At 43.7% G+C, this 26,738-nt stretch overlaps 1 protein-coding gene, 1 long non-coding RNA gene and 2 other non-coding genes across 7 annotated transcripts; 3 read left to right on the top strand and 1 right to left on the bottom strand.

Annotated features, from left to right (window-relative positions):
- Positions 1-3,940: 3,940 nt before the first annotated feature.
- LOC138990999 (uncharacterized) lies at positions 3,941-21,510 on the bottom strand. Of its 4 annotated transcripts, XR_011467036.1 has the most exons (6): positions 21,092-21,362; positions 18,804-18,916; positions 11,875-11,996; positions 10,953-11,074; positions 7,630-7,705; positions 3,941-6,144 (listed from the first exon to the last, which is right to left on the bottom strand). It is a non-coding gene; the product is annotated as an uncharacterized lncRNA (long non-coding RNA). The 4 variants fall into 4 exon arrangements; XR_011467034.1 differs by lacking the exon at positions 11,875-11,996 and having other exon boundaries at positions 18,804-21,362; XR_011467033.1 differs by lacking the exon at positions 11,875-11,996 and having other exon boundaries at positions 18,782-21,362.
- On the top strand, positions 21,506-24,300 carry RPL27A (ribosomal protein L27a). Its single transcript, XM_005895039.3, has 5 exons — positions 21,506-21,523; positions 21,920-21,983; positions 22,408-22,483; positions 23,071-23,245; positions 24,124-24,300. The coding sequence occupies exons 1-5, from the start codon at positions 21,521-21,523 to the stop codon at positions 24,250-24,252; spliced, it is 447 nt and encodes a 148-aa protein (XP_005895101.1). The 5' UTR covers positions 21,506-21,520; the 3' UTR covers positions 24,253-24,300.
- LOC138991068 (small nucleolar RNA SNORA3/SNORA45 family) lies at positions 22,654-22,783 on the top strand. Its single transcript, XR_011467113.1, has one exon. It is a non-coding gene; the product is annotated as a small nucleolar RNA SNORA3/SNORA45 family (small nucleolar RNA).
- Positions 23,896-24,024, top strand: LOC138991069 (small nucleolar RNA SNORA3/SNORA45 family). Its single transcript, XR_011467114.1, has one exon. It is a non-coding gene; the product is annotated as a small nucleolar RNA SNORA3/SNORA45 family (small nucleolar RNA).
- Positions 24,301-26,738: the final 2,438 nt, after the last annotated feature.

A 26,738-nucleotide genomic window follows, 5' to 3' on the forward strand; every position in this document is an offset into this window, starting at 1 on the left:
GATAATTGCAAAATCCCAGAGTACAGGAAAATTTTCAAGAGCACAGAGGGAAAGTGACAGGAATGAGCTTGGAAAGACTGGCAGGAGAGTATGCTCCTGAAGAGTCCTGCCTGCTGAGCCAAAGAGCCTTTATCCTAAAAGCAGAGGCCACCCAAAAAGGTTCTGAAGACTGACAGACTGGGCTTATGACTGCCTTGATGGACTAGGGCTTCCCTGATGGCTCTGCCTGCAATGCGGGAGACCCGGGTTCGATTCCCGGATGGGGAAGATCCCCTGGAGAAGGTAATGGCTACCCACTCCAGTATTTTTCCTGGAGAATCCCATGAACAGAGGAGGCTGGTGGGTCACAGTCCATGGGGTTGCAAAGAGTCAGACATGACTGAGTAACTAACACTGATGGACTGGAAAGGGGAGTGGGGAATAGGGAAGAGGTTTAATGGGAGCCTAAATGAGGACAGAAATGGAAAGAAAGGGACAGAAGAGTTGTTTTGAAGAGAACCAATAGCACAAGACCAAAGTGGGATGATGAGCAGAATGGTGGTGTGTGTGACAGAAAACATGGACAGGCAGCCATGAACAGACAAAGGCAGCAGCAGGAGGAAGAAGGACCTGTATTTTACTTCCTCTGGCATCCATAGCCTCTTAAAAAGATCAGGCCTCATTCTGCCTCACTGGACCAATGATTTACAAATCTGGAGGGTTTATTAGAAACACCCTATCGACCAAACCCAAATCTCCTGGGTGTGGGTACGGGACCAGGAATCTATATTTTTAGCAAGTTTCCAAAAATAATTCTTAGGCATCCAGATCAGATATAGATAGATAGATAGATAGATATCTGTATCTATATCTCCCAGGTGGCGCTAGTGGTAAAGGACCTGTCTGCCAATGCAGAAGACATAAGGGATGACAAGGGTTTGATCCCTGGGTCGGGAAGATCCCTGGGTCGGGAAGATCCCTTGGAGAAGGGCATGGCAACCGACTTCAGTATTCTTACCTGGAGAATCCCATGGACAGAAGAGCTTGGTAGCCTATAGTCCAAAGGGCCACAAAGAGTCCGACATAACTGAAGCAACTTAGCACACACATCCAGACCAGCACTGGTTCAAGGGACCAGAAACACTGAACCCGTTGCCTGGACAACTACAGTAGCCTCCTAGCAGGTCTTTCTATATCCAGCCTTGTTTCCTCTAACCATTCTTCTCAGTAAGCCTGAATGATTTTTCAAAAATACAGATTTGATTATATTCCACTGACCCCAAATCTTCAATGTCTCCATACTGTCTACCGAATAGCCTAAATTGGTTAAGATCCTTTTGTTTGGAAAGGAAATTTGGCCCTAAATTTCCTTTCCAAACAGAGTTCCTACTTCTCTCCTTCAAGTAATCCTATATATGTGCCAAACTCCCTTCTGCTCCTCCTGCTCTCCCCTCCCTGCACCTCATCCTAACATAGTGTTAGCATGTTGCCTGTGATTCCCTTCCATATCTTTTGGCCCTGTCTGGCTCCTATGCTGCTGCTGCTGCTGCTAAGTCGCTTCACTCATGCCCGACTCTGTGCGATCCCATAGACGGCAGCCCACCAGGCTCCCCCGTCCCTGGGATTCTCCAGGCAAGAACACTGGAGTGGGTGGCCATTTCCTTCTCCAAGGTATGAAAGTGAAAAATGAAAGTGAAGTAGCTCAGTCGTGTCCGACTCTTAGTGACCCCATGGACTGCAGCCTACCAGGCTCCTCTGTCCATGGGATTTTTCAGGCAAGAGCACTGGAGTGGGGTGCCATTGCTTTCTCCAGCTCCTATGCAGCTATTTCTATTTGATGCCACCCACAGGTTCAAATTCACCCAATTTCCCCAAGCAGAGCCTAAAACAAGGGTCAGAAAACTAATTCATCTGTTTTTGTAAATAAACTTTTATTAGAACACAGTCATGCCCATTTATTTTTATATTGTCTATGACTGCTTTTGTGCTGCAGTGACAGAGTTGAGTAGTTGTAACAGAGCCTCTATGATGTGCAAAGCCCCAAATTACGTCCTGTCTATACAGAAAAGGTTTGCTGATCCCTGACCTAAAGCAACAGCTACCATGTTTCAGTCTCACCCTTTGGGGTTCAATTCCCATAATGGGGAACCTGCTTATTCCAAAGCCAACTGCCATCCCTGTGTGCTCTAGTTCTGCTGGGTCACATTTCAGCTAGATCTTCAGTTTGGGGGCTTCTGTGTTGGCTCAGATGGTAAAGAATCTGCCTGCAATGCAGGACACTGGGGTTCAATCCCTGGGTCAGGAAGATCCCCTGGAGAAGGAAATGGCTACCCACTCCAGTATTCTTGCCTGGAGAATCCATGGACAGAGGAGCCTGGCGGGCTACAGTCTTCTGGGGCTGCAGATAGATGGAGATGACTAAGCTAGCACTTTCACTTTGGGAGGATGTAACTTAACAAGGAAAGGGCATTTCAGAAGAGGGGGCACTATAAACAGAGGATAACAGATGATAAAGTGTGAGGCCCTGTGGGGAATGAATGCAAAGCCCATGCAGAAGAATGACAGATGAGGCTTTTTGAATAAAATTAGTGCGGGGTCAGATAGGGAAGATCCTTAAAGGCCATGGCTAAGCTTCTGTTCTGGACTATAAGCAGTTAAGAGCCCTGTAGGTACTAGAAATAGGTACTAGAAACTCAGGCCCAGGATAGGAGAGAGTGGTCAGAGTCGAAGCCAGAGGATTTGGGAGCATAACCCACGGAGGCACTACGTGAAATAAGGTCAGGCAGGGGGATCCAGGGACTGTGAATCAGAGCTAGATAGCAGATCTGAGCCAAGAGTCGGAACCTGCGTGTAAGAGCTAGGTGACAGATACAGGCTGGAGATGGATGAGCACATGCTCCTAGGAACTGCCTGACTGTGAAATAAGGTTTTTGTGTCAAGAAAATACCCGTAGCAGAATGCAGAAAGTACGGGTATGATGAAACTGAGCTCATCTCACCGAGTGGCACCTCTATCTCTTTTCACTCCCTATCTCAAGAGTCAATCCAGGAACTGATGCACGAACACACTCTATGCAAGGCCACTGTCCCAATTTCCAACTGGGCCTGGACTGAGGAATGGTGGGGGAACCAAGGGCAGCACCCTACTCTAGGTCTGTGGTTCCTACTGTCCCTCAAGCCCAGACAAGCCCTAGATTGACAGTCAAGGGAGCTACCTGAATTTTTTTTCTTTGCTCTGTAAGTGACCAATTATGTGACAGCAGAATTCTAGAACTTTCTGGAATTCTGATGTCCCATGTACTCAATGAGGGGTTAGAGATACACTCTTATAGGTCTTTCCTGCTCTCCAGCCATCACAGCAGTCAACAATGACTGGTCTCTCTTAAATGAGAGAGTTCCAGCAGACAAGAGGCCTCTCCAAGACCCTGTCCATCAATCACATCTACCTTGAACTCCCTCTCTAGCTATAGCCTTCCAAGTAGTCCTGGCAGCAGAAATACATCCCCCAAAACACAGCCTGCCTCCTTCCTGTCACCAGGGGAATCGCTCTCCCAGTAACGGTACTGTTCTGAGGTACCAGTGCTACTCCCAGGGCCCTAGAGAGCCAATTAATGTGAGGAAAACTGTTCATGAACTAAAAAAAACTATCCTGCTAATAGGGCTCCAGCACTCCGGGTTCTGCACCTGCTGCACACACGGCTCAGCAGCCTGCCTTCCACCTGGGAAGCTTGGGTCACTGCCCACACGAGACCCCACAACGGTTGCACACACTGTTCATCACCTGGAGTGAGCAAGCAGCAGTCATCTCACCTGCCAAGCTTCTGTTGCTGAGACCTCACCCCTCCCCTGACTCCCACCTCCCACTCTCACCCCAGGCCATTAGAGCCCCTCCAGCTCATTAAGATAAGTACCATTTCCCTCTCTGACTCTGAGGTTGTAGCATCTTGCATCACGTCCCTCTCTTTGCATCTTCCCAAAGCCCCAAGGCCTGCCCATGAAGGGACAGAGCTTGCTCCCCCTTTCAGCATTTGCAGTTTTCAGGGGGTATGCTGTTACCTGTCACTAGCTTCAGGAAGCAGGAGGCTGTGGTGATTATTTGGTGTTCCTAGAGCTCTTCAAGTCCAGTCCCAGAGAATACCCAGGATCACCCAGTCAATTAGTGTCTAGACCAAGCTACAGGGCCCATGACTTCCAGACCAGGGTCTCTGTCCCTACCTAGACTGCATCTACCACATTGATACTGGGAAAAGTAAGATACCAAACAAGGAGAGACTGGAATCTAGACCTCAGAATCAAGGTCTCACATCTAGAATTTGTCTTTTATTAGATTTGAAGAGAAAGATTAATGTTCCTTTTACTTACACTGGGAAGGAAATATACACTTAATAGCCTTCCTCTCCTAAAATAACAAATATAATCATAAGTGTGTGTGTGTGTGTGTGGGTGCACACACACGTTAGTCACTCAGTTGTATCTGACTCTTTGTGGCCCCATAGACTGTATAGCCCACCAGCCTCCTCTGTCCATGGGGATTCTCCAGGCAAGAATCCTGAAGTGGATTGCCATCCTCCAGGGGATCTTCCTGACTTAGGGATTGAACCCAGGTCTCCTGCATTGCAGGTCTATTCTTTACCATCTGAGCCACCAAGGAGTCCCAGAACCATAGGAGCCCTGAAAATTTTGAAAACAGACCCAGCATATAGTAAAGAGTTTCAGGCATGCCAGCTTCCTTCAGAGCTTGCTACATTTATTTAAAGTATCACTTGGGGACTCAATGGCCAACTTTCCAGGTAGAATTTGATCTGGGACCATTTTCAAACAGATTTAAAAGCAAACAGTCCCAAGTAGATAGTCTCATTGGCTGAGTAGACCCATTTCCAATATCCAGCCTTCCCAGAACCCGCCACACCAGCCATCTCACAGCACAGCTGAGACAGTGTGTGCTCAGCATACTACTGCCTTTGCTTTGGTCCCCATCACTAGCTTTCAAAGACCTGGTCCCGCTGGTTTCCTCAGGGCCTAAGACCTGATGTAGATCCACTTCCTAGTGTGATGGAGTTGCTGGGGAGAATTTCAACTAGGCTGTGACTGCATTGATGGAAGATCTGTACCCAATATCTCAGGCTGCAGGATTGGGTCTTTCCTCAGATTCTCCCTTGAGTCTCTCCATTAGCGCAATAATTCCAGTGGGTGAGGAATCTCCCCCTGAGCAAAGCGCCACAGTGCAGATCACAAGCTCCAAAGGTGGATGAACCTGAGTTTGACTCGACCTGACCTGACACTTAGTAGTTATTCAGTTCAGTTCAGTTCAGTCGTTCAGTCGTGTCCGACTCTTGGCGACCCCATGAATCACAGCACGCCAGGCCTCCCTGTCGATCACCATCTCCCGGAGTTCACTCAAACTCATGTCCATCGAGTTGGTGATGCCATCCAGCCATCTCATCCTCTGTCGTCCCCTTCTCCTCCTGCCCCTAATCCCTCCCAGCATCAAGATCTTTTCCAATGAGTCAACTCTTCACATGAGGTGGCCAAAGTACTGGAGTTTCAGCTTTAGCATCATTCCTTCCAAAGAACACCCAGGGCTGATCTTCTTTAGAATGGACTGGTTGGATCTCCTTGCAGCCCAAGGGACTCTCAAGAGTCTTTTCCAACACCACAGTTCAAAAGCATCAATTCTTCGGTGCTCAGCTTTCTTCACAGTCCAACTCTCACATCCATACATGACCACAGGAAAAACCATAGCCTTGACTAGATGGACCTTTGTTGGCAAAGTAATGTCTCTGCTTTTCAATATGCTATCTAGGTTGGTCATAACTTTTCTTCCAAGGAGTAAGCATCTTTTAATTTCATGGCTGCAGTCACCATCTACAGTGGTTTTGGAGCCCCCCAAAATAAAAGTCTGACACTGTTTCCCCATCTATTTCCCATGAAGTGATGGGATCAGATGCCATGATCTTTGTTTTCTGAATGTTGAGCTTTAAGCCAACTTTTTCACTCTCCTCTTTCACTTTCATCAAGAGGCTTTTTAGTTCCTCTTCACTTTCTGCCATAAGGGTGGTTATCATCTGCATATCTGAGGTTATTGATATTTCTCCTGGCAATCTTGATTCCAGCTTATGCTTCTTCCAGCCCATCCTTACATAATCACAATTCCCAGGTTTTTCATCTGTAAAATGGGGATAATACCTATGTTAGAGGGTTGTTGTGAAGTTTTCTAGAAAAGATAATACAGGCATAAATACTCCATATAGCCTCTGCCAACCAGAAGATGCTTGATAAACATGATCTGCACCTCACAACTTGAGGAATAGAAAGGGGCAGTGTCACAACTGGAAAAAGTTTTCCTTTCAGACAAGAGCCATGGATATTTTTGTGGACCCATTGCTTATCATCTGTTAAATAAGTATTCACTTAAGCCCTCAACCGGTGTCAGGTTCTGTGTTGGACGTGGCATTGCAGAGATGCAAGGCACAGTTCAGCTGAATGAGAAGATGCCCACTTCATGCCCTCCCCCTGTGCTGAGCCCCACTACAAACATGCAGGCCTGGGGAGGCTCCACTGAGGGATTAGAGTTGAAAATCAGCTGGTAAGACCCTGAGCTCAGGCATAGTCCTGCTTCCATTCAACACGGCAACTGCTTGGCTGTGCCCAACAACCAGGAGGAATAGATTTATGGAAATGGACTCATCCCCATGCCATGTGGCCCCATGTGTCTGGAGGCGTTGAAGCTAAGGGCCTATTTAATTCTTCAGCCTCTGTCCATCTCCCCTGCTAACCCTCTACCTATTCCCATATGTGACATTTGAAAATCACAGATTGGCAGAAGTAGGATAAGCCTTTTAGCAAGTCTGTAATCCTACTCTGCTGGATAAAGTGGAGGTGCTAAAAGCTCTTTCCAAAGAATGAGACTCCCAAAGCCTGGCTTCTCAAATTAAGGATCAGAAATCTAAGTTCAGGTATTGGGTATCTCACTGGACTTGCCCGAACTAGGTGACATCTCTGCTTTTCATCAGTCAGCTCATTTGGGTGCCATTTGTTTAGTCCTTCAGAAAACATTTACTGAGCAACTGATATCCACCAGTCCTTGTGCACTGAGAACCTCCCAGAGTTATTGCTCCTTTGCCTAAAGAGTCTTTCCTTCACATTCCTACAACACTGTATTATTATCTGCCCTTCAATAGAATATGAGTTCCTTGAAGGCAAGGGCCTGGTCTTTTCATCTCAGTGCCCTAAATACCATAAGGCCTGGTACATGAAAGTCAGTAACTACCATATGAACCAACAAATAGCCCACAGCAGAGAATCCTAAAACCTCCAAGTAGCAGAGGAAGCTTATTCCACTCTGACCCACAAATGCAAATATGGAAGGTAACAACAGCCTGGCCAGACCATAGGACATACTAAATAATGAAGATGCAGCATATTCAAGAAATGGCCTGACTCCAAATCAAGCATATTCACATCTAACAGATTTTTCCACTTCAGTTTCACAAGTTCTAAATAATAGCATTTTTTTCACATTTCTTGGTCTCTTACTATATCCGAGGCATATAGTACAGAATGTTTTCTTTTCTGTTCTCACTTACTCTTCATAACAACCCTATAAATTAATTACAATTAGCATCTCCATTTTACAGGCAGGAAAACTTACCAAACTATGCAACTATTAAGTGGCAGGTAGATTAGGACTTGGGTCTTCCCAGGTGACTCAATGGTAAAGAATCCACCTGCCAATGTAGGAGACACAAGAGATGTGGGTTCGAAGATCCTCTGGAGAAAGAAATGACAACTCACTCCAGTACTCTTGCCTGGAAAATTCCATGGACAGAGAAGCCTGTCAGGTTGCAACCCATGGGGTCGCAAAAAGTGGGACACGATGGAGCAACTGAACACACACACAGACTAGAACTCACACTAAGATGCCCAGATATACTGACACCAAAGCTTATATTTTCATTCTTCCTTGTACTTAGAATAACTTGGCAACAAACACCATGATTCTAATAATTGTCATTAGTATGAATTTAGTTTTGTAACTTTTGTTATTGCTGTTCAGTTGCTCGGTCATGTCCAACTCTTTGAAACCCCACGGACTGCATGCCAGGCTTCCCTGTCCTTCACCATCTCCTGAAGCTTGCTCAAACTCATGTCCATTGAGTTGGTGATGTGATCTATCTATCTCATCTTCTGTCATCCCCTTCTCCTCCTGTCTTCAATCTTTCCTAGCATCAGGGTTTTTTCTAATGAATCAGCACTTCTCATCAGGTGGCCAAAGTATTAGAGCATTCAGTTTCAGCATCAGTCCTTTCAATGAATATTCAAGGCTGATTTCCTTTAGGATTGACTGGTTTGATCTCCTTGCTGTCCAGGGACTCAAGAGTCTTCTTCAACACCACAGTTCAAAAGCATCAATTCTTCGGCACTTAGCCTTCTTTACAATCCAGCTCTTACATCCATACATGACTACTAGAAAACCATAGCTTTGACTATACAGACCTTTGTCAGCAAAGTAATGTCTCTGCTTTTTAATAAGTTGTCTAGGTTTGTCATAGCTTTTCTTCCAAGGAGCAAGCATCTTTTAATTTCATGGCTGCAGTCACCATCTGCAGTGATTTTGGAGCCCAAGAAAATGAAGTCTGTCACTTGTTTCCACTGTTTCCCCATCTATTTGCCATGAACTGATGGGGCCAGATGCCATGATCTTAGTTTTTGAATGTTTCTGATTTTAGAGTCAAACAGTCTTGAGATATGTATAATTAGTTCATGGTAGAAATCTTAAGTGAGACCAAAGACCTAAACATGAGAGTTAAAACTATAAAGCTCTTGGAAGAAAACATAGGAGGGAAGTTTTATGACAATAATTTCCTGGGTATGACACCAAAAGCACAGATGACAAAAGACAGGTACATGGGACTTTAAAATGTTAAACTTTCAATGTGTTGATAGCACACTATCAACAAAACAAAAAGGCAACCCGTGGAAAGGGAGAAAATATTTGCAAGTCATTTATCTGATAAGGGTCTAGTGTCCAGAATATATAAAGCTGCCATACAACTCAACAAAATACTGATTTAAAAATGGGCAAAACTTGAAACTAACAACATCGTAAATCAGCTATGCTCCAATAAAATAATTAAATTTTTTAAAAAACACAAAACTGAAACTCTATATCATTAAACTATTCTCCATCCCCTCCTCCCTGCACCCTTGGCAATCCCCATACTATCTTTGTAAATTTAGCTACTTTACGTACGTCATGTAAGCAGAATCATAGAATATTTGTCTTTTTGTGACTGGCTTATTTAATATAATGTTCTTAAAGGTCATTCATATTGTAGCATTTGTCAGAATTTCCTTCCTTATTAAGGCTGAATATTTCATTTCATGTAGATACCACATTTGTTTATCCATTCATCTGTCTAGGGACACGTAGGTTCCTTCCACATTTGGTTGTTGCAAAGAATGCTGCTATGAACACGGGCACAAAAATATCTCTTCTAGTCCCTGTTTTTAACTCCAGAAGTGGAATTGCTGGTAATTCTATTTTAAAATTTTTTGAGGAACCACAATACTGTTTTCCAAGGAATCTGCACCATCTTATATTCCCACCAACAGTGCACAGGATTGCAATTTCTCCACATCCTCACAAACACTTGTTATTTCTGTTCTTTATTTTAATAGCAGCCATGCTAAAAAATGTAAGGTCATATCTCATCATGGTTTTGACTTGTATTTCCCTAAATATTAGTGATATTTGGAGAATGTCTATTCAAGTTCTTTGCCCATTTTTACATTGGTGAGTTGTACAAGCTCTTTACATATTCTGGATAATAATGCAACAGTGCTGGAACTTTTAAGACATATTTGATTCTCCATTTTTATAAATTTAACTTACTGTATTTCCAAGAGTTAAGTTCTTTAGAATGTTTATTTGCTAGACAATTGAATTATTTTTTAAAAAATTAATTTATAAAAGCAAATATTAGCTGTAAATATGTTCAAATATTAATGAAAGGTCCTTTTAAAGTGACTGTTAAATTTTCTATATTAATAAATAGAATAAGATTTGTAAGTTAAAATTAAAAGCTTAGGGGAGAACTAAGTTTAAGTGGTTAAGTTTAAAAATCACATATTAATTAAAAAAATCTAAGTAGACCATATCTTTTCTGTACTCCAAACTCTCAACAGAGAACTAACAGAGGTTAGGTAGCTTGTCCAAGGTTTAAAAATCTCAAAATTCAGATCTCAAAGTACCTGCAATGGTCTAATGCCTCAGATAACCTAGACCTGTGCTACAAATCACTTTTAAAATACTGCAGACAACAAAACAAACAAAAATGATGATGTTTTTAAATGCTGTCAACTGATTTGGCTTTTTCATCGCACAAGTTCATTCAGCAGACACTCAATGCACCAATGCAACATGACTTGTTCTAGAATAATGAAATGAAGGGACCTGGCTGCTGTCTCCAAGGACTTCACAGTTCTCAATGAGATTGTCTCCTAGGAAACCTGACGTTCAGAAGAAAGGCACAAGCTCCTCCCTGCAGTAGGAGGGGGGTTCACCATAGATGGTGAATGGTTCATTAGTCAGTGCAAGTCTGTTCAAAATCTTTTCCTGACTGACCTGAGGGGCCCACCTATTCTTCCCCTGCTTCAGAAGTTTAGTGGGTCAGGACATATCCTCTCCTTCTGGGGAGGCAGCCAAACCCTGAATCAAACTCTCCAGGTTTCTTAGTCTGCCACCAATTTAAGGAAATCCCAACATGAAAAATCCTAGCCTACAAAACAGATCTATTAAGCAGCAAGAGGATTTGCTTTGTCTCACAGATTCCCTAAAGAGTTGCTTTCAGCAATGAGTATCCCATGGGCTTTTAAATTCTGATTCTTTCTACACCTGAAATTCAATTCCTATGAAATGGGAAAAGAGCTGTTTCAGAGATGGAGGTGAACCTCTGGTGCCTTTGTACTTACCATCTGGGACAGTCCCATTGAACCCCAGCAACGTGCTCTAGCTCCTTGATCAAGCACTGGAAGCAATTCTTACAGAGCAAATGCTAACAGGGTAGAAGCCAGGCACCAACACTGTGCAGGTCCTGTTGGCACAACGAGCAGATCAGTGTCGCCTCCATCTGTCTGCTTCTGTTTTTCTGGTGCATTAGTGACTGCCCCATAAAGCTCATGCCTGTGTCTGTGCCCACACATGTGCCCAGAACTGGGGCTTTTCCATTAATATTCTCAAGTGTGAAGTAGTGTATAAAGCAAACCAAGCTCTACTCCCTATAAGTGTAGCACAAAGCAGAGTGATTTACTTCTTTGGGAAAAGGGCTGGAAAGGATACAAAAACCAAGGCCTCAGAAGTCCACGTTATGTCTGTCCCTAGAACTGGAGGCTCACGTCCCGCAACGGGAACAGTCCGAACTCTCACTTGGGCCCAAAAGACAGTCCCAGATTTCTGCCGGGAAGACAAAGCATGGAGGGGTCTGCTAGGTTGTGTGTGTCCTACAGGGTTGGTTTGCCTTCAAAAATGTCCCAGATACTTCTGTGCTTCTCTTATCAATGGACAAGCTTGATCCAACATTTCATTTTGGAAAAGAGAAGGAAATTTACTAAATGCCAAGTTTATGCCAGGTGCTTTATATACTTTATCTCCATCCTCCCAATTACCCTTGGAAATAGGGATTGTATTTTAAAAAATGAAATAAAATCATCAGAGACAGGCTGAGGAAAATGAGGTTCAGAGAATTTGGCTCCTCATGAGTTCTCTCTAACAACTTTTGTAAATTAGTGTTTCATTCTGATGAGCTTTTTAAAGTATAAATACTCTGGGTCATCTATATATCCACCATGATGGGATTTTAGAGGCAGTGTTAAAAAGTTAGGATCTAGTTCATACCAGTATTACTTTGTCTCAGGATAATGAGAAGAAAAAGGAGCAGATAATATGTAAATGACGGATTCTCGCCACAGGAAGCCCAAATGAAATCACAGCGCATGATGATGAATGTTCCACAGAACCTAGAATACAGACAGTAGTGGGGAAACTGGACCACCATCATGTGGCACAAGTTTGCTAAACTTAGCCACAACAGGGTGCACCTCACTTAAGCTGAGGTGATAATTTTGCTTAGCAACACATCATGTGCAAATGATATTAATATTGTTAGTTTGTTTTGGTTTTTTTATCATTTATCAGCTGTTTTAGGTTTTGTAATTATATAAAAGCATAAAGAGTGCACCTAGTTTTATATTTGTACTTATTTATAAAGAAACAAAAACAAAATTCATTTAATTCAAATTCAGAGCTCTGTAATTATGCAAATTTAAGAGAACTGTCACTTCAATTCCAGTCTTTGGGAACCAAGCGCATTAAGGACAGAGGAGGCAGGAGGGGCCAGGCTTCTTGGGAGCCCAGCAAGATGCCACTAAATAAAGTAACGGACGGGCTTTTATCTTGAATTCATTCTGAGGCTCTAAGAGCAGTTACTTTCCAGAGCACAGCCACAGTAGCAGCCCTGATGGAGGTGAGGACAATGTCTCTTAAAAGATTTAAATGTGGATAAGTTTATTTCGCCAGACTTTTGAGAATATCAAACCTTTTAGTCTTAGAACCACTTTACTTACTTTAAGTGTTGAGGACCCCAAAGAAATTTTACTTATGTGGTTATATCTACTGCCATTTACCATATTATAAGTTAAAAGTGAGATAATTTTAAAATATTAATTCATTAAAACACAATAAACCTATTACAAGTCAACATGAATAACATACTTTTCAGGAAAAAATACTTTCAAATAATAAATTTAGTGAGAAGAGTGACATTGTTTTTGCCTTTTTGCAAACCTCCTAATGTCTGGCTCAGCAGAAGACTTAATAGAAGCTGGCTTTTCCCACACCAGCTTCTTCAGTCAATCTATTACATGTTGTTTTGTTTACAGTATATGAAGAAAATCCAGCCTCAAACAGCTATACAGTTGGAAAAGATAGAAGTATTTTAATAGCCTTATTAGATAATTGTAGATAATCTTCTTTGATAGTACACCAAAATTTAACAAGTGGTAGTGAGTCAGGAGATAGATGGGCCCCAGGCTGGGCAGATGGAGTTCGTCTGCTGTGCACAGATACTCAAAAAGAGCAGGAGGGAGAAGCTAAGCCCTGCCCAATAAGACATAAAAGACTACCTATTCCTCATTCTTGAAGCCAAGGAGACCTTTCTGACTATACATACACAGGAAAGCTCCCTGGAGGTCAAAAGGGAGGGCATCAATTCATAGGAAGCGATGTCAAGCTACCCCATAGGCGTCTTCACTGGAATCCATCTTGGCTAAGACATGCACGTACACACATCAGAGGACACTGAGATAAGCTAAATATGGACTCAGAATAAGGCAGCGATGACTGGCCAAAGGAAATCCAGAAGAAATGCCTCATAAAAGTGATTTAAACTACCATGAGGGCAAGCTCTCTCTCTGAGCCCACTCATGTGTCTATCCACACGTACCCTTTTGCCTCCTAATAAACACTTTACTCGGAGAAGGCAATGGCAACTCACTCCAGTACTCTTGCCTGGAAAATCCCATGAACGGAGGAGCCTCATAGACTGAAGTCCATGGGGTCACTAAGAGTTGGACACGACTGAGCAACTTCACTTTTCATTTTTCACTTTCATGCATTGGAGAAGGAAATGGCAAGCCACTCCAGTGTTCTTGCCTGGAGAATCCCAGGGACAGCGGAGCCTGGTGGGCTGCCGTCTACGGGGTCGCACAGAGTCAGACATGACTGAAGCGACTTAGCAGCAGCAACAAACACTTTACTTGCTTCACTACTTTCCATCTCTATATGGAATTCATTTCTACACAACTGACTGGCTAGAACCTTATCACTGACCACTGGTCCCTGGTGGTCTAATGGTAGGATTCAGTGATCTCACTGACGTAGCCTGACTTCAATCTCTGGCCAGGAATGGAAGTCCTGCTTCAAGCTACTGTAGGCAGAGGCTATCCAAGAGCAGTAGTTTCTTCAAGGTTGGTAGAATCTGATACTCCATCAGTGAACTTTTCTTATTCTGTTACATTACCATCCACCGGTCTGCTTTAACACTTTGAAACACTCTTTAACCCAGGCATAATTTTTATAACACCAAGCACTGACTTGGAAAATACCGATTCAATGATTAATGCAAATATTCCAAATATTGACATATTTCATTACAGAAAAAAAGTCACCTCTAATTGCATCAGAAAATTCTGTAAATGTTATGAAGTTGTCAAATTCACAGAGGCAGCTATAACTTTACCAGAATTCTAATTTTTGCTTGCAAGCCCAAATTTTATCGTTGGCAACAAATAAAGTGTTTTCTTTCTTGAAGTGATAGGCTCTCTTCATTTTTAAAGAAAATATCTGCCAAATTCCCAAGCCTGAATAATCAGTTTGTCTGTCAGTTGTTCAAATAAAACTAGTATTCTACAAAATAATAAAGCTAGTGCAGCATGCAAGTCAAATAGGGATACAACTACAGTTCCTCACTTTGATAAACAGCAGAAGTGCTTTATGCATACTTATTTCTTCACACAGAATATTAAAGAAACTTGTATTCAAGGATTGAACGTTAATAAACATGGACATTCTTCAGCGAAACTGGCTCTTCTCTTTTTATCATCTTTTCTTTTACAAGCAAATGCCTGGCTGTGAAGAATACACATACCAGCAGTTTTACACACCATCTTTGACTTTGGCTTTGGCACCATCAGTGCAAATGTCAACCCAGTAAAAAGGCCAAATAACATCTTAGTATTACTATGAAAATTGTTTCGACCTTGTGGAACCCCTGAAAGGGTCTCAGGGACCCCCTCCATGGGCCTTTAGACTACACTTTGAGAACAGTTGCAATAGACTCTGGATGACCATTCTGGGTATCTGAGGAAGTGGCATGGCTTTCCAAACCAGTGGGCACAACTCAGGGTAAGAATATAAAGTAGTAAGTATTTGATTTCTGTCTTAGAAGAGCAACTGAATTAACTCTGTGAGGGTAAGGTTAAATTAAAGGCACAGCAATGAGTCTCTGGTTTCCCAGGTGGCACAATAGTAAAGAATCCACCTGCCAATGCGGGAGACACAGTAGACGTGAGTTCTACCCCTGGATCGTGAAGATCCCCTGAAGTACAAAATGGTATTCGTGCTTGCAGTATTCTTGCCTGGAAAATTCCATGGAGAGAGGAGCCTGGCGGGCTACAGTTTATGGGACTGCAAAGAGTCAGACATGACTGAGCATGCACATGCAATGAGTCTCTGATTTGAAGATAAGCAAGGGAAGGCCAAATGATCCCATTTCTATCCCCTTCTTCCTTTTCACAATTATTTAGCTCTTCTCTCTCCCCCCTATATTCCCTGACCTGGGAAAGTTAAGGGGCTTGCTTGGCAGAACGTACTTAAGCCAGGGGTAGCCAATTCAAATGCCTCCAGGGGTTAGTCATATAAACAGTAAAGAGCCTCACCTAAAAGAATGTGGGTCCAGTGTTGCCAAGTCTTAGTTTTTTCAAAACACCAGAAATCCAAATTTAAAAAAAATTTTAAATGTTGGCAACCAACTAAATTAAAAAAAAATCATAACAGCATGAGTCAAACAAAGTATACCAGCCATCAGCTTATGACCTCCACTTTAAGTCATGAAGCGACTTGAACTAAATTAAAGTGAAAGACTGGAAAGACAGAAGGGAAACCTCACGTATGTTACCTTGCTTACAAACCATCTCCCTTAAGATCCCACTCCCAGAGGTGAGAGAAGGGAGAGATTAACTGGGTTTCTGTAACCTGGCCAAGGAATAACAGAGCAAGTCACTCTGTACCATACTGGGAGTTAGAATTTCAAAGATTGTTTGCATGGGTAGTACAGAACAAATTATCATCAAAATAGCATACATTTTAGGGGGGGGAAATGGGAGGGAGAAACACCAAGTAAATAGAGAGTGCCTACTCTATGCTAGACTGTGTTGAATGTGATACATTATTTATCTGTGTGCTTGCTCACTGCCTGTTTTAGGCACAGTCCTAGGGCAGGACTTTGTCTTTTGTGTTCACCATGGCGCCTTCCCCTCACTGCCTGGCACTCATACATAGTGTCTGAATACACAGCATGTGCCCAATAAGTATTTCTAAAATGAATGAATGAATCATGGTAGTTTTTCATTATACAGACAAGTAATCTAAGATTGAAAGAGAAAATGCTACTTGTTCAAAATCATTCAGCTAGTGAAAACAGGGGTAGGAAATGAACCAAAACTTTTGTGTTCTTTCCATGAATTTTATCATCTAAAATAAAACTCAAGAGCAATTGAATTCGTTGTGCTATTGGATGAACTGCCCTCGAAGATCCTGGCATTCTTCCCTTCACATTTTGCTATTCTGAGTTTAATGGCAGCAGGGTTTTCCATCCTAGCTTCCAACAAAGCTGTTAGGAATGCATTTGCCACACAGAACAATGAGATTTTTTTAAAAATCTATCCAACACAGAAAGGAAGGACTCTTAGTCCTTGAATTATATTTATTTTTACTTTGTAATAAAGAAAACCTTGTGTGGTCCTATGAATTTTCCCCTAAATGCCATATTGTGGGTATATCAAAAACTACTGATAAAAGCAAAAACAAAATAAAACAAGCAAAAACTCTGAACCTGGTGTAGTTTAAACTGGAAACCACACGTGCTGATGGTGCATAAATTGGTACAATCCATTTGGAAAAAATATACATACATATAGCAACATAAAATGAATCATAAAAATGTTCATACCCTATAATACAGTAATCTCACTCCTGGGAATTTATCCTAGACAAGTTATTCAACAGAAGAAGAAAAAAGCCACACATACACCAGTGTTCATTGCATCATTTTCTTCAATAGCAAAGAACACAATGAGAACAATAAGAAAGGAAAAAAAAAAAGAAAACACACGAGAAAATGGCTTAGTAAATTATAGTATGTGCTGAAGATAAACTACTAGCTGTTAAAAATAATAATCATGAATACTGGGTAGTGATACAGAAAAAATGTAATAGTATTAAACCAAAAACAGAATACAAAAAGATTTGTGTACCATGATCATCAGCTTTGCAGACAGCTACGTCTCCATGTGAATAACAACTGAAAGGTAATAATCAGACATGAAAACAGTATTGTAAGGTATTATAATTTGAGATGTTTGTACTTATATTTTTTCAAATTTTTCTTTCATGTATTGTCTTTTCTATGACATGTAAGTTTTAAAATTCTTTCTGAAGTAAATTCGGATCTGAGTTTTTCTCAAATTCTCACTTAGAAAAGACACCCTGACTCGTCCCATCTTAAATTAACAATCCTCTACTTGAAAAAGGAGAAAGAAATGAAAGTGAAGTCACTCAGTGGTGTCTGACTCTTTGCAACCCCATGAACTGTATGTAGTCTGTCAGGCTCCTCTGCCCATGGAATTTTCCAGGCAAGGATATTGGAGTGGATTGCCATTTCCTTCTCCAAGGGATCTTCCCAACCCAGGAATCGAACCTGGGTCTCCTGCACTGCAGGCAGACTCTTTATCACCTGAGCCACCAGTGAAGCCCCACTTGAAAAAGGAGAGCAACATATTTCCAAATGTACGACTCTGAAGATGGAGAGCAAGAAAGCAAGGTTGAATGCACCCAGGCTGTTGTTGCTGTCTGAAGAATCGCTGATGAAATCAGGAACCCAGAGAGGAAAGGAAGAGAAAGGGACCACCAGGGTCTTCTTCAGGTGGCAGTGTGTTCACAAGGCCACCTGGAGAGAGGGCTAAGGGAGGAGTAAGAAGGTCAGCACTGCAAATACCTGCCTCACCAGGCTGCTGCCCAGCACTGTCTCCCTTCTGCTCATTTCGCAGGCATTTTCTGAGGCCCTGACTCTCTGAGGAGAGTCCACATGTCTGAGATGTCACAGGCCATGCTCTACTTCAGAAGAGATGTCACAGAGAAAGAGGCCTCTCAGGGGTCATGTCCACGATCATGCCCCCTGTGCCTGGTGACATGAGGTCACCCAGTACCTCATGTCTAGCATCTACTTAACTTTGCATATACAGAATTTAGCTTTGTTAGCTCTCTCAGCGGAGAAGGCAATGGCACCCCACTCCAGTACTCTTGCTTGGAAAATCCCATGGACAGAGGAGCCTGTTAGGCTGCAATCCATGGGGTCGCTAAGAGTCAGACACGACTGAGCGACTTCACTTTCACTTTTCACTTTCATGCACTGGAGAAGGAAATGGCAACCCACTCCAGTGTTCTTGCCTGGAGAATCCCAGGGACGGGGGAGCCTGGTGGGCTGCCGTCTATGGGGTCACACAGAGTCGGACATGACTGAAGTGACTTAGTATAGCATAGGATAGCTCTCTCAGAGCTGGCTGACCCAGGGAAACTGACCCACGCTGACAAACCCCACGGGAGCCTTATGTTAAAGTTACATGATTTCCTTGGGAAGAAGAGGGAGCTGGCTAGAAAACCAAAAGCAGACAACTGTCCAGGGCACTCTCCCTACCCTGGAGATCAAACTATCAACAGGAAGAATGTCAGGTGAACACAGAACCCAACTTCAGTGCTGGACCGCTCAAGAAGGCCTTCCATTCAGATGGGTGGCCTGAGGGATAAGATGTAGCCCGTTTGTAACCAAGAAACCTGATACAACTGTCCAGAAGCAGTGTCCCACCAACCACTCTACCTCCACGCCCTGGGCTATCTTGGTCCTTGCTCCAGTTCCTATTTACTAGATACTTGAAGGTAACCTTCATTCCCCAAACTCTGCCCAGCTTACCTCCATTCACAAACCATCTTACCAAGGGTCGTTTCCAGGTAGCTCAGCTCATTACATGTGCACTTACAGGCCACTTTTGATGTCAAATAGAGGATGATGTCTCTTATGCCTTGCCCCCAACTCTCAAGGCTCTTTCTGCTGGTACAGACAGTGTGTGAATAAGGATTGAAGGAGTGATGAAGACCATAATGTCGTGAGGTCAGAGGGAGTGATTACTGAGGTAAAAGCAGGAGATCCGAAGAAAAAAACCTAAGGCTAGGTCTAGGCTCTGATTGGCAGCTGCTCTGTAGCCTCTGACAAATCAGTAAATCTTCTGTGTCTCAACTCTCTCATTCATACAAGGGGGCTAATAGAGCTGCCCACGCAGGCAGACAGACATATTTTGTAAACTGCAAGGTGCATTTGGCTATTCTTACTGTGGACTGGAATATTCTTGAAGCAGCAGAATGTAAGGTAGGACTTCAAGGTTGAAGAAACTTCAGGGCATCTGGTTAGGAAAAAGGTAAGTACTCCAGGCATGAGAAATGACACTAGCACAGGAAAAAAGGTAGAAGGGCTGTACGAGGTTTGGCTGCAGCGAAAGCTTGTGTAGGGAAAAAGCTCAGGTTAGTCTGGAAAGGCAAGTGGGCGGTGTTCTGTAGCTAATAGGTCGTTCTGTTCCAAACTTTTTTATGAAGCGAAGGGATGAGTCATTTTGGAAAGATTAACCTGACAGAGGTGTGAAGGACGGAGGGATTGGAGGAGGTTTAGAATGCAGACAGGGTGATCACAAGAGGGTGCTGAACTCCAGATAAGAGATATGATAAGGGTGTTAATGAAAGCTGTGCTTTTTAGCACAAAGGCTAAAAAAGGAGGCTAGGTATAGAAAAAACGACATGATGACAATGTATTAGAGGAAAAGAATGTTTGGGGACAATTTTCAAGTCTCCCTGACATCACTATATAGGTTGCCAAGGCTGCGCACCAAGATATAGAATAAGGAAGGCACCAGTGAGCTGGAAAAGAGTCAAGTCTTTGGATTTGTCTATCTAGTTTATCTTAGAATGGCTGAGACACTAACCAGAAATTAACCATAAGTGAATGATTGTGGAGCTCAGCAACAGAGATGTGAATTGAAGCCACTCAAGACGAGTTCACCCAAGAAGACTGTGTACTATAAAAACAGGGGGACAGGCAGAAGGCTGAAGAACACCAATATTTAAATGGTGGACAAAGTTAGAAGAACCTGAAGGGAAGACGGAGGAAGGCAAGAGATGAGCTAAAAAAGAAGTCAAATGGGTAAAGTAAAACGGAAAAAACAAGTGATATGAGGAAGGGGCCATTCAGTTTGGTGTTTGGTGAATTGATGACATTGGTAAGAGCAATTTCATTGAAATAATGGGGCTGAGAGCCAGATGGCAGTGGACTGAACAATGAATGGGAAGCTAGCATTAACAGGATTTGTTGACTATTCTTTTGGGGAGCCTGCCTGAAAAGGAAAGAGGAGAGGTAATAAACAGAAACAGGGAGAATTTAGGATACTTTAGCTAAACTATATTTTAGCTGAAGGGAACAAGGAACAGAAAATTCGCACACACAGCCCACACTAGAGTTAACTGAGGAAGGTGATCCTGAACACAGGTTAAGACTTAAAACGGGAAGTCGCCTCTTCCACTTTAATCTACAAAGGGAGGTGAGGGCAGGTGCATTCATTCAGTTAAGGACCATTTGTTGAACGTGTACTTCCTGCCGGGAGCTAGGAGTGCACGGGTAAAAGAAAACAATCCTCCAGCCTTTAAGGAATTTGGTATGGCAGGAAAGATAAATATGGACCAACAAGTAGAAGAGTTTTGTGGTAGATTTTAAGGTAGCACAGTGGGGAGAAGTAAGCAACAATAACTGAATGAGTCAGAGAAGTTCTACAAGAGTAGACTCTTGCACAGTCCAGATCGAGGAGCGGTTCTCTGGTCCAGAAGACGAGGTCATGCGCATGCCAAGCAGGTTCCAGGGAAAATTAAAATGGACGGGTAGATTTACAGTCTGGAGAACAAAGGACCCCAAAGCAACCTGGTGTAGAGGTCCCTTAAAGGAGCTTGTTTAAAGTGAAATGCCCAGGACAATGGCACAAGGAGAAAAGAACACCTTGAGCCCACTCAAGAGTGTGGGCCGAGCAACTCCCAGAGGGTGGTAGAGACATCTACGAAGACTTGAAAGGGTGCAGACAGAGAGACCGGGTGGGCACACTGAGGGTCAAACAGTCCCTCAATGCAGCCAAGGGACACGCAAGCAACCGCTACCGCCCGGGCCAAGACGACCTCGCTGTGTTCTTACACAGCGAGAAGCGCGGGGTCGCTGAGGTATGGGGCTGTTGGTGAAGAGCTGAGAAACACGGTGGTCCCGGCGGATTCCGGGGCCTTGGCGCTGGGAAAAAAGCCAGGCCCAACAGAGCCACGACCGAATGCACCTTAGGGCGCCAAACCCCGCCTTCCGAGACAGATAGCCTCTGAGCGCGAGCTCCCGCGGGACATCACAGAAACGATACCCCGCCCACTGCAGCCTCCGGAACAGCTCTGTAATTAACAGGGAGCCCACAGGAAAAGGAAAACACCAAGACCCGAAGTCGCGCGAGACCCGCGACGCCAAAGAGGCCCCGCCCGCGACCCTGCCTCCCAGACAGGAAGTGAGGCGATAACTCCGCCCCCGTGCTCGGTAGATCGCGAGACTTCGCGGAGGCATTCCTCTTTCGTCTAGGCCGCCGACATGGTAGGTGGTTCTTGAGGATGGTCCGCGTAGTTGTAGTCTCAACCCGCGAGCTTTACTCACCAAGCACCCCAGCCACCTACTCCCGAGCTTGCCCTGGTCTTCCAAGGCTGCGTATGGCCAGCCGCGGGGCGGAGCGGCCGGCATGGGCCCGGAGCAGGGCGGAGAAACTAGGGCCGCGTGTTCATCCAGGAGCTTAGATTCTCGAGACACGCGGGCCGGGGCGCCCGGGATCTTCCCTGATGAGGCCGCACGGCTTCAGGCGTGGCTGTAACCTCAGTTTTGCTGACGGCGCCACAGAGCAAACCCCTTTGCTTGTGGGTCCCTCAAAGACTGGCAAGCTTTGCCCCCTGCCCCGCTTCCCTTCTGCTTTCTCACTAAGTACCTTCTCCCATACAGCCATCCAGACTAAGGAAGACCCGGAAACTTAGGGGCCACGTGAGCCACGGCCACGGCCGCATCGGTAAGTGCTGTTTCCCCATTCTGGTCGGCCTTGGACTATACCTGCCGGCTGCTTGGTTGTCAGTAGCTAGCTAAGTGAAGTGGGTTTGTCAGAGCTCATGCGGTCGAGTTGGATTGAACTGGATCATTAGATGTTGGCTTTTTATTTGAGAATCGTCTGTGCTTCGGTTGTAGAGAATTTCACATGAGTTGGGGGGTTGGAAATGGAACGAGACCCAGTATTGAATCGGTTGAAGGCATGAAGTACTGTGTTAGTGTTACGTGGAACTCTGCAAAGTGATATTTATCCCAAGAGTCTTGAAGGAGCAACATTGCTGGAAGAGATATAAAGCCAAGGCCCAGAAGTATGGGGAAATGCTTTTGCTACAATAGTATTGACGGGCTGGAGAAGGCTATTTTAGCCATGTAGCTATGTGTTCCTGCAGGCAAACACCGGAAACACCCGGGAGGCCGAGGTAATGCTGGTGGCATGCATCATCACAGGATCAACTTCGACAAATAGTGAGTGGTTTTCTCACTGTCCTTTTACTGACAATACTAGCTTGGGATTTAGGGGTAGAGGGTAGTTAAGAACGTCTTAAGCGGGAAGCAAGTCTCAGTACTCACGAACCTTGTCTGTTGCTGGTTTTTCTCTAGTTTATGTTTGATGTGAACTGAACTTGTCATCACTTGTCGAGGCTAGAGTCACGCTTGGGTATCCACTGTTGCCTTAGTGTGCTAGAGTCCTCGAAGAGTAACTGCTGACCTTATTCACTGGCTGTGGCCCTTATGGCATAGTCAGTCACCAGGTTAGTGACATGCATCAGATTGACTTACACAACCTTTAGATCTATTTATGCGGACAACTTAGCGGGATGGTATTAAAACTACTTGTTTAGGAGTCCGGTGTGATAGGAGGGCGTAGAAGCTCTCAAGTGACCTGAATTCTAGTCTTAAGATTTGTTTTACTCGACAAGTGGAGTTCCTACTAGGTTGCTCTTCTGCACAGGTGAACAGTGTACACTGTCATGGAGGGCGAGGGACTGTGAAGATGGTAAGCATAGCTCAGTTGGAGTGAGGTAATGAAAATGGTTGCCTTGTTTTCCCAGTCACCCAGGATACTTTGGGAAAGTTGGTATGAGGCATTACCACTTAAAGAGGAACCAGAGTTTCTGCCCAACTGTCAACCTTGATAAATTGTGGACCTTGGTTAGTGAGCAGACACGAGTAAATGCTGCCAAGAACAAGACAGGAGCTGCTCCTATCATTGATGTGGTGCGATCAGTAAGTGACTATTTTTGCCTTTTATGTGCCTTTCAAAATAATGGATAATACACGCCCGGCTACCTACTAGACAGTTCATTCAGTAGAACTTCCACGGGTAGGTCACTGAACAGAACTGAACTCTTGTTCAGTTGTGATCATGTAAAACCTTTGAAGAGTGATACTTTACTCCCATTCATTTACTTCATTTTTCACTTGAATTTTTAACTGATCAGATATCTCATTCCTACTGTCAATACCCTGCTTTCTCATCTGAACTTAAGTAGTGATTTACTTTAGCTGGCTCTGGTCTGTTTTACACAAGACTACAATGAGGCACAGCCCTTCACCCTTTATGTTCTAATAAAATACAATCCTAGTATGTTCAGTCGATATTTAAGGCTGAACATTATCTGAAGAGATCCCTCCCTGCACCCCAAAAAGGCATTTTTGTATATTATTAGGAGTCTGGTCCTTGTGTTCCTTACCCTCCATGGATATGGAGGTAGAACCCAGAGGAGACTTTCAGGAAAGTTAAAATTCCCTTTCTCAGCCTGTTGTTTGAGCAGTTCTGATGACCCTGGTTTCTTGGAACATGATTGGAAATGTGATTTTTTTCCTTTTTTGCTTATCAAGTGGTAATTGAATAGGAAAAGGGGGTTTGAGCTCTGCCTGAGACTAGAGTCACATCCCAACAGCTTTTGTCCTGGTGTGCTAGAGTACTCGGATAGAACCTGCTGGTATTGATTCACTGGCGAGGGCAGTTGGTGCCTCCGTGAGTGCCCAGATCAGAAACATGCCTTCCCTGGCTCCTAGATGGAGTGGATTGACAAGAATCTTTCTTTATACTCTTGGTGACTGCTGTGGTGCATTATAAACTCTTTTCTCTGTTCTTCTAGGGTTACTACAAAGTTCTGGGGAAAGGAAAGCTCCCAAAGCAGCCTGTCATCGTGAAGGCCAAATTCTTCAGCAGAAGAGCTGAGGAGAAGATTAAGGGTGTAGGTGGGGCTTGTGTCCTGGTGGCTTGAAGCCACATGCTGGGAAATTCATTAAATGTTAAGTGCTTTTCTCTTCTGGTTTGAGTGTAGGTTCTTTGGCATTTCTACCTCCCTGCCTGTACAGAAACCCACCTAATGGATTCTAGAATAAGGGTATTAGACCCTGGGTTCCTCTGCCAACTCCCCTCAAAGTACAAAGAGGTAACATCAGCACTTATAGGCCTTGGCTGGTTACATAATTTGAGCCTTCTCACTCAGTGAGGATACCTGTTGATGAGGAAACTTTATCTGATTATTGAAAGGTCTCTTAGAATTGTATGTTCTGAATTTACAGTGAGTGGGAGAATGTGCCCTTAACTGTTCCTTGGAGCTCAGGAAGCAGAAACTCAGTTTTGATGTGGAACCTTTACATACAAGATCTCTGGGTCACATTGGAAACATGGGACAGTAATAGAGTGGTTTGTGTGTGTGCTCAGTCGTGTCCCACATTTAGTGATCCCATGGACTGTGGCCCTCCTCTGTCCGTGGAATTTTCCAGGCAAGAATACTGGAGTGGGTTGCCAGTTCTACTCCAGGAGATCTTTACAACCCAGGGAAGTTACTCATGTCTCTTGCATTGGCAGGTGGATTCTTTACCACTCTACCACCTGGGAACCCCATCCATGGTTTGGATTCTAGAAATCAGTTGTCAGAACTCAAGGATCCTTGTGCATAGGAATCTGAATGTTTAAAGAGATACATCATGAAATGCTAATGATTTTCCTTGTAGTTTGAAGTGTATCTTATAGATAAATTAGGGGGATGCTAAAGGGCTTCCCTGGTGGCTCAGACAATCTGACTGCAATACAGGAGACCAGGTTTGATCCCTGGGTTGGGAATATCCCCTGTTGGAGGAAATGGCACTTCACTCCAGTATCTTCTCTGGAGAATCCCACGAACAGAGGAGCCTGGCGGGCTACAGCCATAGGGTCACAAAGAGTCAGACACGCCTCAGCAACTAACACTTAAGACCAGAAACCAGAATCAGGTTTTCTAGAGTTTGTATCTCCTGCAAAACCAAGATGACCAATGCTTGTGTGCTGACAGGACCCTCTTAATATTATCGTACATTATAATTTGCTATAGTTTATCACAAGATTTTGAAGGTGTTTTTGACCCATCATAAAACTTGTGGGGTAGAAACGTGACCAAAAGACTAGTTAGGATGGCACTTAAGCTTACTAAAACTGTACTTACAGGTTTAGTCTGGTACAGGGTTGTTTCTGTATTGCTCTGTGGGGTCATAAATGGGCTGGGAACCATGACTTTCTGTGGGACTAGTGTGTTGTGACAGCCTTTACAGGATATTGGGCATGATCAAGTGTAAAGAAGCACAGTGGAGGAAATGTGATTGATTTATATAATGGAGAGTTAATGGTCAGGAAGGCACTTGGTTGGACAAGCTAGTAACTTACTGACATAACATGTTGGTACTGATGGGGAAAGGTAAAAGTGGGTTTTAATGTCTTTTGGAGTCCTTAAAATATGGAAACTTTGATTTCTACTAGACACTGAAGGTAGAGAAAAGTGTAAATAAAGATTCAGGCCGGATTTGAAATTTGGATCTAAACCTAATACCTATGTGACGTCTTAAAAGGGTACTGAGCACACATGCACCTACTTTGGGTACTGTGTGGACTAAGTAAAATGGAAAGTATTTACTGAACTTCTGTGCTCAGCTCTTGGTAAGGAACATATAAATGAACTATTACTGTCACCCAAGTGACAAGTAGTTAACCTTGGTGTGATTCAGTCATTGGGAAAGTGATCTAAACACAGGGAAGAGCAAATGTGCATTCAGGAAACCCAATTTGGGAAGGTTAGACAAGTTGGGAGATGAGCCTGGAGCGAACAGGTACTCTGGCCAGGCTGTGACTTAGTTGAGGGGTACAGTGGAAGGTAGGAGGCAGGACCATGAGGATGGAAGACAAGTCGGATTCAGAAGACATAAGGAGATAAGACTTGTGACTGATAGGGGTGGGGCTGGCAGCAAAATCTGTTTGGGGAGGACAGATTTGTCAATAATCTTATGGCTAGCTTCTTTCCCAGTTTCATTGCTAGCATCTTGCAGCATAACTGTCCTGAAACTAGGTGGGATCATGCTCATCCCAGTCCTGTATGGAGGTGCTGCTCCTGTTGGGTATGCTAAATATAAGAGTCAGTAGAACAGCCATTCTAAATAGGATTCCTCAAATGCCATGCCATCCCATCTCCAGGCCTGGAGAATACAGCTACTGATGAGTGTGAGTTGCTGTGTGTATCTTGCTCACCATTGTCTATAGTTACAGTAACCAAGCAGGCCCTTTGATTACTAATAATACTGCCAAAGGAAGTAGTGTGGCTGGTGAAAAAACAAACATGCCCCAGGATAATGAAGAGTGACCTAGTGCTCTCTGCAAGGAGATCCAACCGGTCGATCCTAAAGTAAATCAGTCCTGAATATTCATTGGAAGGACTGATGCTGAAGCTGAAACTCC

This window comes from Bos mutus, chromosome 15 (genome assembly GCF_027580195.1).
Source record: "Bos mutus isolate GX-2022 chromosome 15, NWIPB_WYAK_1.1, whole genome shotgun sequence".
Lineage (NCBI taxonomy): Eukaryota > Metazoa > Chordata > Mammalia > Artiodactyla > Bovidae > Bos > Bos mutus.

Coding starts and splice junctions, on each gene's coding strand:
- RPL27A (XM_005895039.3), top strand. Junction 22,484..23,070: donor AGGATCAACTTCGACAAATA/GTGAGTGGTTTT, acceptor TTGTTTTCCCAG/TCACCCAGGATACTTTGGGA. Junction 23,246..24,123: donor TCATTGATGTGGTGCGATCA/GTAAGTGACTAT, acceptor CTGTTCTTCTAG/GGTTACTACAAAGTTCTGGG.